The sequence below is a fragment of the Hippichthys cyanospilos genome, chromosome 13, assembly GCF_059441005.1.
Source record: "Hippichthys cyanospilos isolate Australia breed blue-spotted pipefish chromosome 13, RoL_Hcya_1.0, whole genome shotgun sequence".
Lineage (NCBI taxonomy): Eukaryota > Metazoa > Chordata > Actinopteri > Syngnathiformes > Syngnathidae > Hippichthys > Hippichthys cyanospilos.
Genome location: NC_142381.1, coordinates 9338241 through 9351248, shown reverse-complemented (window position 1 = coordinate 9351248; position 13008 = coordinate 9338241). Strand labels below are relative to the sequence as shown.

The 13008-nt window shown below is 36.7% G+C and overlaps 1 protein-coding gene across 2 annotated transcripts in view; it reads left to right on the top strand.

Moving 5' to 3' along the window:
* Window positions 1-13008, top strand: part of spock1 (SPARC (osteonectin), cwcv and kazal like domains proteoglycan 1) — a 69134-nt gene that overhangs the window by 34120 nt on the left and 22006 nt on the right. Inside the window, exon 4 of one of the 2 annotated variants that reach the window (XM_088432012.1) lies at window positions 5470-5550. The exons of the other annotated variant lie outside the window; for it this stretch is intronic. Coding sequence (XP_088288138.1) covers window positions 5470-5550 — 81 coding nt within the window. The remainder of the gene's footprint in view (window positions 1-5469; window positions 5551-13008) is intronic. 2 annotated transcript variants of the gene reach the window in all.

The window sequence follows — 13008 nt, the reverse complement described above, 5'->3', positions numbered from 1 at the left end:
GTGTGCGGGCCAAGCGTGTGTCTCAGGGGGGCATATTAACCCATATCAAACATTTGAGGCTATATTTCGGTAGTCTGGCGTCCATGCGCTCGGCATTAAAATATGTGCATGTCTTCATTTTGGTACCTGCACAGGTCTAAACTACCCTGTTAGGGCATTGTTGTGCCAGTCTGATTCACCGATAATTTGGTCTCAGAGAAAGGACTGTGCTTGCCGTTGAAGCGGGTGCGTCTTGGTTTTTTGTGCCAGAGCAAGTCTAATTTAGCATTGTAAATTTTGGAAGACAAATTCAGGGCAGCTACTAACTTGTTCACAAAAAGTAGACTGGATTTTATGCTATTAGACCATTTTATGTGAGAACAGTTTTTCAATGTCATTAATATAATTATATATATATATATATATATATATATATATATATATATATATATATATATATATATATATATATATATATATATATATATATATATATATATATATATATATATAAAACTGAAGCAAATTTAATTTTGTGATTTTCAAACATGCATTAAAACACTAAACAAGGGAGGTTTTATTCCATTTTTCGCAGACCTGTGCAAAATCTTACCTGTTGTTTTACGTTTCGTTCCCAACATCATTTAGCTGCCTCAAGGCGGTATGAGGGGAAAAAAAAAAAAAAAAAAAATTAGTGTTTTGTTTTTCATCCAAGCATTTCTGGGGATTTCAACCCTAGTAAACCTGGCACGTCAAGGATATACAGTCATATACTGTACCGTATTATCCTACATCTAATACAGTAATCTGGTTTGAATAGATAACCATCAATAGCCATGACTGCTATAAATAATAATGTAACCTAATTTGCTGGAGGCCATTCTAAAATGTGTTTTCTTATTGTGCTTCACAATGACACTGTTAACATTAACTTCTCGACAACCACAACAGCAATAGCTCATCTTATACCTCGTGCTCAAAACAAAACAAGCCATAATGTTATGCAGCAGACATATTGTTCTGTAGGTGACCATCTGCTTTCAGGAACATGCAGTTGTTAATGCCTTCGCTCACACCACCTGTGACCAACTGCAGCAATCTGTTGTGCAATATCCATTCCTCTTACCATTCAAATTCAGAAAGCGCACTGTCAGTCTTCATCGCTCTCTCGACAAAATAGAAATCTGATGTTGGCTGTAGCCATGATGGCAAGACACGTTATCTCCTCTTCGTGAACAGTGTGCCTAGAAAAATGACATTTACTAGCTTGTTCTACACCATGTTGCTGATGAACTCATACCTCCTCACCCTCACTGTAGTATTTGGCTTCATCTTCAATTACTACATTCTTATCTAGCGTCCGTTCCCACCTGTATTTTCTACTCCATCCCATCTACAATCTTTGGAGAGTTGCCCTGAAAAAGCCTTCGAGCCGGATGCATGGACAAGAGGTTTGGAAGAGTCCTTGGCAGGCGATAACCATTGTAATGTGAACAAGACAAATACCGAAATCAGTATTCTGGGCTGCTGCGTTCTGGGTTCTTTTATATCAGCTTGCCCAACAGATTTGTGAGTTTGTGATTGCAATGCATTATCCAGGGATAGGAGTCAAAGAGAGGATTGCAAATAGCATGAAGCCATTATCACAGTCGGTGCAGAAAGGCAAAGGAGAGTCAAACTGGCACTGAGAGACTGCTTGAGGACACAATGGAGACAAACAGAAGAGGGGCTAGTTCAAAGACACAATAAAGTTCATCCCAGGTCAGTTTTCAGGTGTTTAACACTCCTGCCCACTTGATTCAGTACTGTAGCTTACATGAATGCGTCATTGGATACCACAGTAACCATTTTGGCACCTCATAAGTAATCCCTTTGTGTTCCCCCTCCAGTTTGGCACAAATGACTACAAAAGCAAAGCATTGTAGCTTCCAAATTGCCAATCGGCCTGATTGGACGTGACATATTCCTTTTCCGCCATTCTTGTTTGTGATTTTATCAGCTATTTCACTGATTCATTAACCTACTGTCTCTCTGAATATATATCTGTCTGCTGCCATTTTAATCAGTGCCTGCCATCGACCCTCTTTAACATTCTGTCTGCTTCTTAATACAATACATTTTGGCATAACTATCTTTGATCTCCAGCACACGGAGCTCAAAGAATTAGCAAGAGAGAAACTGATAAGGGAAAACACTGATAGGATAACAAACAATAAGCATACTGTGTTGTCGTATAGTGTGAAAAGGAAAGGGTAAAAATATTGTCCGTTGGTGTGCATAGGCTTTTAAAGCTTGCTCTACAGGCATTCTTTAGGCACTGTTTACCACTCTGATTTTAATGGCTTGTTGACCGCATCATAAAAACACGACTCAATATCCAAGACCCTCTTATCTTGCTTTTTCAGAAGGCTAAATGTTCGAGTGTGGAGTTAGACTGCATTTACACAAACTATCATTTACATATACAAAGAACTCGATGCTTGGAGATGCTATTTTGCTGGAATGCAGAGAGGAAAAATGCAAAAAAAGTAGGGATAATTCAGATATAGGGGAAATCAAAAATTCTGGAAGCAACACATAATAATAAAAATAATGTGTGATTATCACAGAATTGCCAAGAAAATTAAAATTAAAATGATGTGTCTGGAGTCCCAAAACAATGCTTTGAATTATCTGATGACAGTGTGTGCGTATGTGTGTATTTGGTTACTGACTGCATATGTATGTTTGATCTCAGCCCATTGTAGCCCACAGCCAAGATACCAAATTGTGCCCTACAGCTAAGAGAATCAGTGATCATTGTAAATGAGGCTAAATAAACTTTAGAAAGCAGATCGTCAATGCCTGCCATCTTAGCAGCAGCCCCCAGGCTGAATACCAGCATGTGGCAGTGACAGTCTCAAAGATTGAAGAAGTTAACGGTGGGAAAATATACAAGAAAGCCAACAGAAAAAACCCCAGAGCTTTCCTGTCGTAGGGAGCACTCAACGGTAATGCAATAAAAATGCGAATGAAGATGATGCCAAATAATTGGCTTGCCGACAAGATCTTGCTTTTACCCATCCATTCATCCATTTTCTAGACTGCTTATCCTATTCAGCATCCAAGGAAACTGAAATCTACCCCAGTTGACTTTGAGTGAAAGGAGGACTGGTTACATAGCATAAGTTGAGACAATATTTCAGTATCAATTTCACACCAGAGGGTACTTTTATTTATTTGAACCCAAGTCAGCGATTGGCAGGCAAGTCGTGTGTGAAAAGATCGGGTATGTATCGGATTTAGTATCACATGCCAAAGTGGCCATGGTCGCATTTGGAAAAATCAAATATGTTGTTCACACTGCCATCAAAAGATCAGATACACGTTGGAAAAATTAAAGAAAATCAGAATTGTGTGAATCTAGCTCAAGGTATGTGATTTTTTTTTTACAATTTGGTCATATTGTGCTAAAAACTGCTGAAAACTATGTTATTTAATTACTGTAAGGGTCAGGGTTATTATTTATTAGGGTTATTATTTAAGAGCTTCCGATGGCCCTTGGAGTCCCTGAATATTTTATTAGATTTTTGCAATAGATGTGTCATAATCAGTTTTGCTGCCTAGAATAAATGTTATGTCTGTTTTATGTTATGGTTTGTTTTGTTTTGGTGTGTGTCCTGTCTTGCTCGTTAGTTGTTCTTTTTTTCACCTGTTCTGTCTTCGTGTCCCTTTGTGTCTGCCAATTAACTCCCTCAGCCACTTGTGTCCATGTGGTCCTTGTCGTCTTGTCTGGTTGTTTGTATTTAGTTCCTTTTTTCTTTCGGTCCTTGGTTTATTTTTGCTTCTGTTAATGTCTGATTATGTTCCCAATTGTAGAGTGCCCGTTCCCAGTATTGGCTTGTGAATTTTTATTTTATTTTCTTTTTTGGAAATTCTTTTCATTTACTAGTTTTGATACAACGTGTCTTGTTTCCTTTTTGTGTTTGTTTTGGTAATACATTCATTAAAAACATCATGGATTGAAAAAGCTTAAAAAAAATAAAGGCTTATTTTTGTTTTTCTGAATTTTGTTCTGCCCCCAGCAGTTACTGTCTAATTGTTCTGTTGCTCTGAGAAACACCTTCTGGCGCATATGCTGTTTAATCTATCTTGTTACAGCAGACTTTTAGTGACAGTAAGACCATTGGAAACCATCTGGATGCTTTTTGTTTTGGAATTAGAAATATAATTTTTTGTTAAGGTCATTGACCAAAGACCTAATACTTAATTGAAATCTTTATGATGATGCACAAAAGGAAACAGAAAAAATGATGTTAGTGTTACATTTATAAATAAAATGCAATTGTTAATTTATTTGGATGTGTTTTTTTCAAATTTGACTGATGCAGATATCATCAGCTTCATTTGGATTTGAAAGAAATGTGTCGGATGGTTTCCAGGACTGGTGTGATCAAAGATATATTTGAAATCCTAAAAACAAACTACATTTTTGTCCCCTTTGAAGTCATCACCCTGGAGTCTAAATTCCTAATTTAGTGATAAATGTGTAGGAATGTTCATGCTCTGCCAAAAAGTTGCCCACTGTGAACTAATTAGCATAACCCACACCCATTCCACTTCTAAAAAACTTGATGGCTCTCAGCCTAATATGTGGAGGTTAAAAAATAAAAATAAAAAACACCTACAAGAGCCTTTCATAACTTTCTCAGTCTTTATCCTATTTACAAAAGATGTGAACCAAAATATCTGTATCATTAAAAGACACCTGAAACATATATCTCCATATATGTCATCCGTTTTTAAGAAATTGCAAAATACAATTTGGAATGATGTACTACTAACACCCTCCAAAAACAACAACTTTGAGGTGATCAATAAACAAAGACTGCTCAAGTTGTTAAAATAGATAATAAGGGATAAATATAGCACATCAGTGAGGCATTTGTATTTTATGAGATTCATGCCGGTCAGAGTGGACGTCACTCGCAAGCCAGCGGTGACGTGTGTGCCTGTAGGCTATAGGATCTTGTTGATAGTTGTTGTCAGCTGTAAATTTGTGGAAATGTTTTTGTACATTTGGAAAGTTCACGTACAGGGTTGCACAAAAACGATAAAGCCTTGGAGCGTTGCGTGACAGCAGCCAACAGACAAAACAGCGAGGCAAAATTGACAGACACGCTCATATACAGTACATAAACATATACAAGTAAACATGGAACAAGTTTAAACATTAACTTGATTATTTACGACGTTACCGTTTTCCGGCTTGAGTCAATTAATTGGACAATTTCCTCAATTAAGAAATCACTTGGTCAAATTTCTGCTTTAAAGTACTAAATAATTTAGTCTAATAATACAGACGTTAGTATTGTTTTCATTATTATTCATTTTCAACAGAATGTCTTTCACAAAAAGAAAAAGAATCTGGATTTCTAGTGTAATACTTTTATTCTATAGACTGAATAAAAGTGACTTTTTTCCATTTGTATGCTTTGCATGTGTTGCTAGAGAGAGATCCTAAGCCTGGAAGATATGGACACCTAGGGACCAAAACCCACATTGGTTCTGGCAAGAAGATGGTACAGGACGGTGAGTTTGAGAAATTACTTTAATCAGGTTCAGGTGTTTTTTTTTTTTTTTTTTTTTTTCCACTCAGTACTGTTTTCGACTCATAGCAGTTTCAACTGTAACGCAATTCATTTCCCGCTTGCAGTAACATCAGACGACTTACATTTTAAAGAAAGTCTGTCGACAGTCAAAAACGCATACATACCTTTGCATAATTTATACAAATTACCGAGAAGCACAATTAACAACTCTTTGTTAGCTAAATTAATTAGAGAGAAAGCTTTGACTGAAAGCCAAGGATGCACCGCAGCAGGGGGGAAGACTTTTATTTACATTCAACTTGAACTGTTCCACTCCCCAATCTGTGTTAGCATAAAAGTGTGGGTGTAATCCCGCAATGTTTGTTGCAATTGCTTTCTGCTCTCTGTCTCAGGTTGCGTGCCGATAAGTCAGTATGGAACGGAGAGATAACCGAGCACATACTTTGTCGTCTCCTGCAGATAGAAGCATGGCTAATGTGCACAGAATTATCAAAGACATCCCCCTCAGGAACATGGATCTATTTCCAGGGTTAGCTTCAGCTCTTGTGACATTAGAGTTGGAAAACATTAAATGTATCCTGTAAAATGAAGGGGTAAAGGCATTAAAATACTAGGAGAAATCTCCCCTGTAGACCACCTTGTCTAGTCCACCATTTTTGTGGTGGTGTCCCAGCAGACGTATGGTTGTTGAACCCCTGATACACTGATTGGATTTGATTCAATCTGAGTTATTTATGAAAATTAATTCATTGAATCATAATCATGGACGGATAGGTTATTTTATTAGTATTCGAAAAGCACCCTCGTAGCCACTCGTCAAGGGGTGAGTGGGTTGTTGGCTTAACTACACACAATGTACATTTGCCAGCGATGTAATAATCCCCTTGAATTATTATACATACATTTGTATACATCAATTTATTAAACGAATACAGCAATGAACTCTTTCAGTGCTAAGGGTTATCCAAAAAAGGCAACCCTTTGAGTGCCAGCCGATTTCGTGCATTTTGGTGGGACCTTTGGTGGTACTTTGTGAAATATTGCATTCCATTCTTTACTTAGAAAAAGAAAAGTAAACAAAGAAAGAAAGTAAGATTCTACCTTCCTCCTTACTGTTTGAAAATAGGTCATTTGTGTGACACCAAGTTTTTTTGGAAAAAAGGAGAAAACAAACTTTTTGGTGAACGTGTGTGTTTTCTGCACAATAGTGACTTTGACACGAAACATTTTTTTGTAGCATCTGAAACATGTTCCCTTTGATTAAAAGAAAAATTGTGAAAATGTGTTTTTGATGGCATAAGTTTCCGTATGACCGGTATATAACTAAATTACAATTACAGTGTTCGTTTGAGATAATATTAGGAGGAGCGCTGGCCATGAGTGTCGCTCTATCCATTTATTAAAAAAAAAAAAAAACGTAGTTGATAAGATTTCTCGTCACTGACACACAACTTAAGTATTTTACATGAAGAAAATTCTCATCCATGGCACTGAAAGAGTCAAAATAATTCAATTTGTTTAAGTCGCTTAAAAAAATGATTTGCTATTGAGTGGATGGGGAAGTCGCATGGTTGGGGTATAAGGTTTTTTATTGCACATTAAGCCACAAGCCAATACAGCAAATAAGTCAACTTCAAATTGACATACATTTATAAGGAACCCCTGATTATAAGGCATACTATTAACTTTAGAGAATATTAATGTATTTTAAGTGCACTTTATAGTCAGAAAAAATTGTTGCTGTTGAAATAAAATGAGAATCTCATAAACAGTGGCAAAATATGTAATACAGTAAATGATATTCATTAACTTTGTGTTCAATGGTTTAATTATTCCTACTGTATAATGTGCTATTATAGATATCCAATGATGAGCCTTGTTTCTATGCTACGCTAACTTTACTACAAGGCTCCAGACGGCTGCTTAACGAACAACAGAGTTGGCAAATTGAAAACTGAACAAGAAACAAATGAAAATGCAAATTGAAATTACAACTTAATTGTGCTCATTGTATTCTGTTCACTGAGTAATTAAAAAAAAGCAATTACATGTTTTGATATAATTCACAATGAGATAAGCTGCATGTCAACACAGCGTAATCTTACTATCAAGAGTTTATAGAAAAGATAAATCCTCATCAGAAATTCAGAAACGTTGTGCTGCCTGTTACTGAATTTTTTTATTTAATCTGCATATGAACAAGAACTAATGAGCCCACATATAATGATGCTGTTCAGCAAATCAGACAGTATTAAAGGGTGCATGTACATACAAGTCACATACCCATAAGAAATAATGGAAGATTGCTGATTTTTATTTTAATGTAGTCTAAATTAAATCTCAAAATAGTCTTTATTCACCCTATTGTTGAAAAGAAAAGCTGAATAGTAAAAAGAAAAGTAAATAATATTATTATTACTAAAAATATGATCTTGTGTAGTCATTCGCATGTAAATGTATAGACATTTTAGGTGGGTAAGTGGAGACCTCTATATTTTAGTTTTTCGATGGTACGTAAATGTCATGATTTAAATATTAACTAAGTCATAATAAGTCATCCTTATAGTACATAATAAGTCATTTCAGAAATCGCTCAGTAAAATGTTATCTGTGTGCTACATCTTGCTTCTCTGGGCAGACAAATTAATTTATAGTATATTTGCTTAATATAACAATTATTATCAAAACAACATAATTTATGATTAAAAAGATCATGTATGTGAATAAATTAAAATTTTGGCAACTAAATACAATGATTTTTAAAATTCAGGACTTTGTTGTGAAAAGAAACACATATATATATATTTCATATATTTTTAAGCTTATGTGCGGTGACTCCTCGCTGACACTTGATGTACCGGCTACAGTTTCGGTTCCGATCGTAACATCCAGTTAGTGAGCATTAATCTTCTTTTCCAAAGACCAAACACGTATTAATTTACCTGCTCTCTTGTTGTTCTTAACCAATGCCGTTGCCTGCCAAGGCATCTTTGCAATGGACCCTTGTTTTATGTTTTATTTTTAGCACTCAGCATCGAGTGCAACCTGTTGAACTTAGAAGGGGGATCCCCCCCACCTGTGGTCCCTTGTGAAGGTTTCTTATTTTCCCCAGATGGGGTTTTTCAATTTTTTCTTCCCCTCCTGAGAACTTTGTTCGGTGTATTTCTGATGTTCTATATGACTTCTTTTTGCCCTTTGAGATGAAGGGCTATACAAATAAACTTGACTTGACTACTTTAAACTCCTCAAGCTCAAGCTGGACATGTTAAAATAAATTTCTATATACACCAAGTCAAAGATCAGCTCTGCTTTTTCGTGATCCCCATGTAAAAGGAATCAGAAGGGAAATTCCAGAACTACTCCTTCATTCATGGTTGACAGCAACGCTACTCTTTAATGCATTTCCTTCCTGATTGTGTTCCCTCTAAGCAAGCAAACAAATTAACGTTAAATTCATTTCTTGTATGTGCAGTTTGAGTGAAACAGGTTTTTTTAAACTTTAGATAAACCGTGACAATAAACAACTTCTACCTGAAATGAATCCTTCACGCTTTTACCCTTTGAAGCTGCCTTCAAAGACTTGAAATTGGTCCTTAGCGTTCCTCTAAAAAATAAAAAAGATACATAGCTGCCAGCAACAAATTCCCACCCCCATGCAGAAGAACTTTGCCTATATTGTGTTTGTTTGTTGATGTTTTTATATTGCTAATGTAGTGCTGAAGAAAATTATGAGTCGCTCATCTTCGCCCGGTCTTTCCCCCCGTGTAATTTTTCCACTGATATTCAAACTAAAACAGGCTGTTTATCTTCTACGTTCTTCACTTACATCCACAATGATATGAGTTGTCCGTGTTTTCAATAATTAATTTTCTGCATGGTGAAGCTGTTCTGTCACTGCATCCTCCCAGAGGCCCCCTCTCTGTGTTTTCATCTCCATCATCCTTTGCTCCAGTGCTTCTCGCAGGCCAAACAGTGAAGCCCTGAGGAGTATTGACAACACGGGGAGTCGAGGCAGTTTTATCTCCTCATCATCTGTTTGTCTTGTTTCCCTCAGTAGTACCCCCACCCCCAAGGTAAAACAGAAGAAAGACCTTTTTAATTAGTCAAGGCCTTAAAGTGATGCATGTGTGTTTCTAACAACAGCCATGGATTTATCCTCTGGGAATATTTTTAAGATCTTGTTTATTTATTTTTAAACTTGAGTTTATGATCCTTTGAAGAAAACTAGCTTTGGAGAGCCTACATGGAATTTCAGCACGATAAAAAAAAAGGCCATACTGTACAAATATACACATGTGCACACAGTGCAAAAATATGTTGTTGACCTAAGTCCACCTGTGTGGCAATTAATCTGAGGTCACCCTCCAGAGTCTGACAGGTCTTGTCAGCAATGTAGCCGCGTATATTGGACGGCATGTTCCAATCAATAGTCTCCATTCTTGGCTCCTAAAGGACGTGCCCATGTTTTATCAAGCTTGACTCTCTGCAACAAAAGCAAGCACACCAAGTGACTAATATTTCAGTAGAATTAACTGCCAGTTGCAATTGTAGTAAAATTTTACAACTTATATTGCATATTTTTATTCTCAAAGTCCCGTTTGAAGTGTTGCAGCAGTTTAATGATGCTGTACATGTGTTGGGGTTGAATATTAATGACCTTTTTTTTTCATCTGCACCACAAATAGTCATGTTTTTTAGCCTGCTCTCATGAAAATCAGTGCAAAGATGCAAACGCACTGTCACATGAAGGCAGTTGAGTGCGCCAATGCCTTTAGGCTGATATGAGAAACTGTGACCTTGTGTACTAAGTTTTAAATTCTGAGTTAATTGGATGCCATAAACGCGCTGATTATCATTTAATGATTGTATGCTCTGTTTCTGTTCAAGCAGACTCTTATGTTTAAATGTCACACGTTCCTGTCATTTGAAAGGGGCATTTCAAATTATTTGTTGAGTTCAAGCCACTAATGTTTGGTAAGTTAAGTATTTTAGTCAATTTTCTTCTATTTTATCCACTGCAAGTTCATGTTGGTGGCAACAAAAGTACTCAATATCAGTCTTCTGCATCTGATCAAAGCAGCTGCCTCCGTCTTTGTCCTGCTGTGTCTCCAATGCAAAACGGCATTGCAGGCAAATAAATACCCATTTTGGCCCATTTCTTTTGACTTTGGTGTCCATTTTAGCATTGACAACAACTCATTCGGTGGGGCAAAAAATGGCCCTATCAACGACTTGACATCACGTCCGTTTCCAAAATGGTGCCATCCTTTAGAACTGACTAGTGATTTTGGGCAAACTCTTTTGGCGTATAGAGGACAAGAGACAAAAATTGGAACTCCGGACATTGATCAAAATTTACAATATCCCTTTAATCATTAAAACCTAGATTTGGGCTCTCTGGAGGTACACGTTAAGTTGCACACTTTAAAGGGGTTTAAGGGGGTTGCATTTCCTGTTCTCCTCCATGCCGCTAATAGACGCTCGGCCCCGGGACGCGGCACCATTGATAAATATAATATTGCTTCTACATGCTAGCTTTACCAGTAATGAGCACTTTCATTTTCCATATTATAAATGTAAGTCAGTAGTTTCCACTTCATTTGAAGGAATATCTCTGCAATAATACCTGTCAATCAGGCTATGTTATGCATCACTACACATGGATGAGAATAGTCAAAGCATGTATTAGAATTACAGCAGATGGCAAGGAAGGAAATTGGTTGGCTTGATTCTACAAAAAGTAGTAGATTAATAAAACTCATCTTATACCATTTTAGAGTTTCTCTTTTGTACCTTTACCCGTCCTTTATAATGTATCATTCCAGCTGCGGCAACCATCCATCTTCAAAACCCCAGCAGGTGCAAAAACATTTAAAAGCTTCTTTCATAGCTTAATTAACTCAACTGCCGTCCCCCCCCTTCCCTGCCCAGCACAAATCTAGCACAAAGCGCTGTGAAAATGTGCGAAGGGGTGGAGTTTTGTTTCTTTTGGTATTTCCATACTGGAGTTCAGGTTGAAAGATGTGTTTGTAATAACTAATTTCCCTGCCAATGGAAATGGCTCTCCTCATTACCTTTAAATTCAGCACAGTAGAGGCACACACAATCTTTAAAAAGTAAAAGTGGACTCGCTGGAGTCCACGCAGAAGATCAAAGTATGCAAAGTACTGTACATGTATAAGGACCTGGAAGCAGACTTCAATGGTCTAATGTTGTAAATTTAGCCAAGATGATCACAGGTCACCACTGAAAAGTGGGCACTTTGGGACTGCCTTTCACTCTATCACTCCATATGTGACCTGCTACAAGATGTTCTACTTTACTTTCAGTCAAAAAATTGTCGCCGGGGGCATGCTAAAAAAGTATGCAGTTTGGAAGCGTCAGTTTGTACAAAGAGCACATGTGCGCTGTCTACAAAAACAGAGCGCAACATGTTTTCGTGCTCAGCACAAAAGGATCCACATGTCTGCGAATGTGGCTTCACATAAATCAGAAATGTACATCACGTGGACTAATATATTGAGTTTAATCCCTTCAAACCGCTTATTTTCACAAAAAAAAAATTCTATTAATTCTGGGCTCTCTTTCTTTAAAGTGACAATATGTAAGATGTAGACTGGTTTTCATTAAAAATGAATAAATTAAATCATAAATTTCAAAAACTTGCAAATAAATATGTTCTTAGCGACCATTGTTTTAAATATAATTGTAGTCCTCCGGAGTGTATTGCTGTATTTACCGTAATGCCCCTAAAGCTCCCACGGGCACATGCGGATAATTACACAAATTCTCTTTCATGAGTCTATTTCGACTTTTAATTCATTGTATTTAAAGCAAATTATGTCACAAACCCAAGAGTGATACGATCATTTCATGCAATATTTTATAGCGATGACACGATCATGTACCTCCATGATAAATGATCCATCTGTGGGAGAGTGACAAGTCCACTTTTTGCTGTATTAAGCATGATGAAAAATAAAATCTAATATGAACACAACCTTGAAGATGAAATGATCATCATCAGCGATTGGTCCTTGCCTCGCCAAATAATGCAAAAGATCCATAATTAGTGTTAGATGCAAAAAAAAAGTTAAACCCTCAAAGCATTTTCACTTTGTTTTTTGAACCGAATGCATTTGATATATAATATCCAGGATAAAATATAAATACATTCTCATCACAGGCCACACCAATTGGCAAATAATCTTGTGACTCAAAACTTTTTAAACAAGATTCCCTTTGGAGTTACACGACATCAAAGACAACACACACTGGCAGATGATGCCTCAGGAGATGAAATGTAATCTTAATAGGTTCTTCAAAATTATTTTGGAGTTAAGGCCAAATCACCGTTTTTGCCCTCTTTCTGTTGAGCGGTCAAACTTGCCCAGCTTTTAAAGACATAAAATCTCGGATGATGTTCTAAGCTTTTATT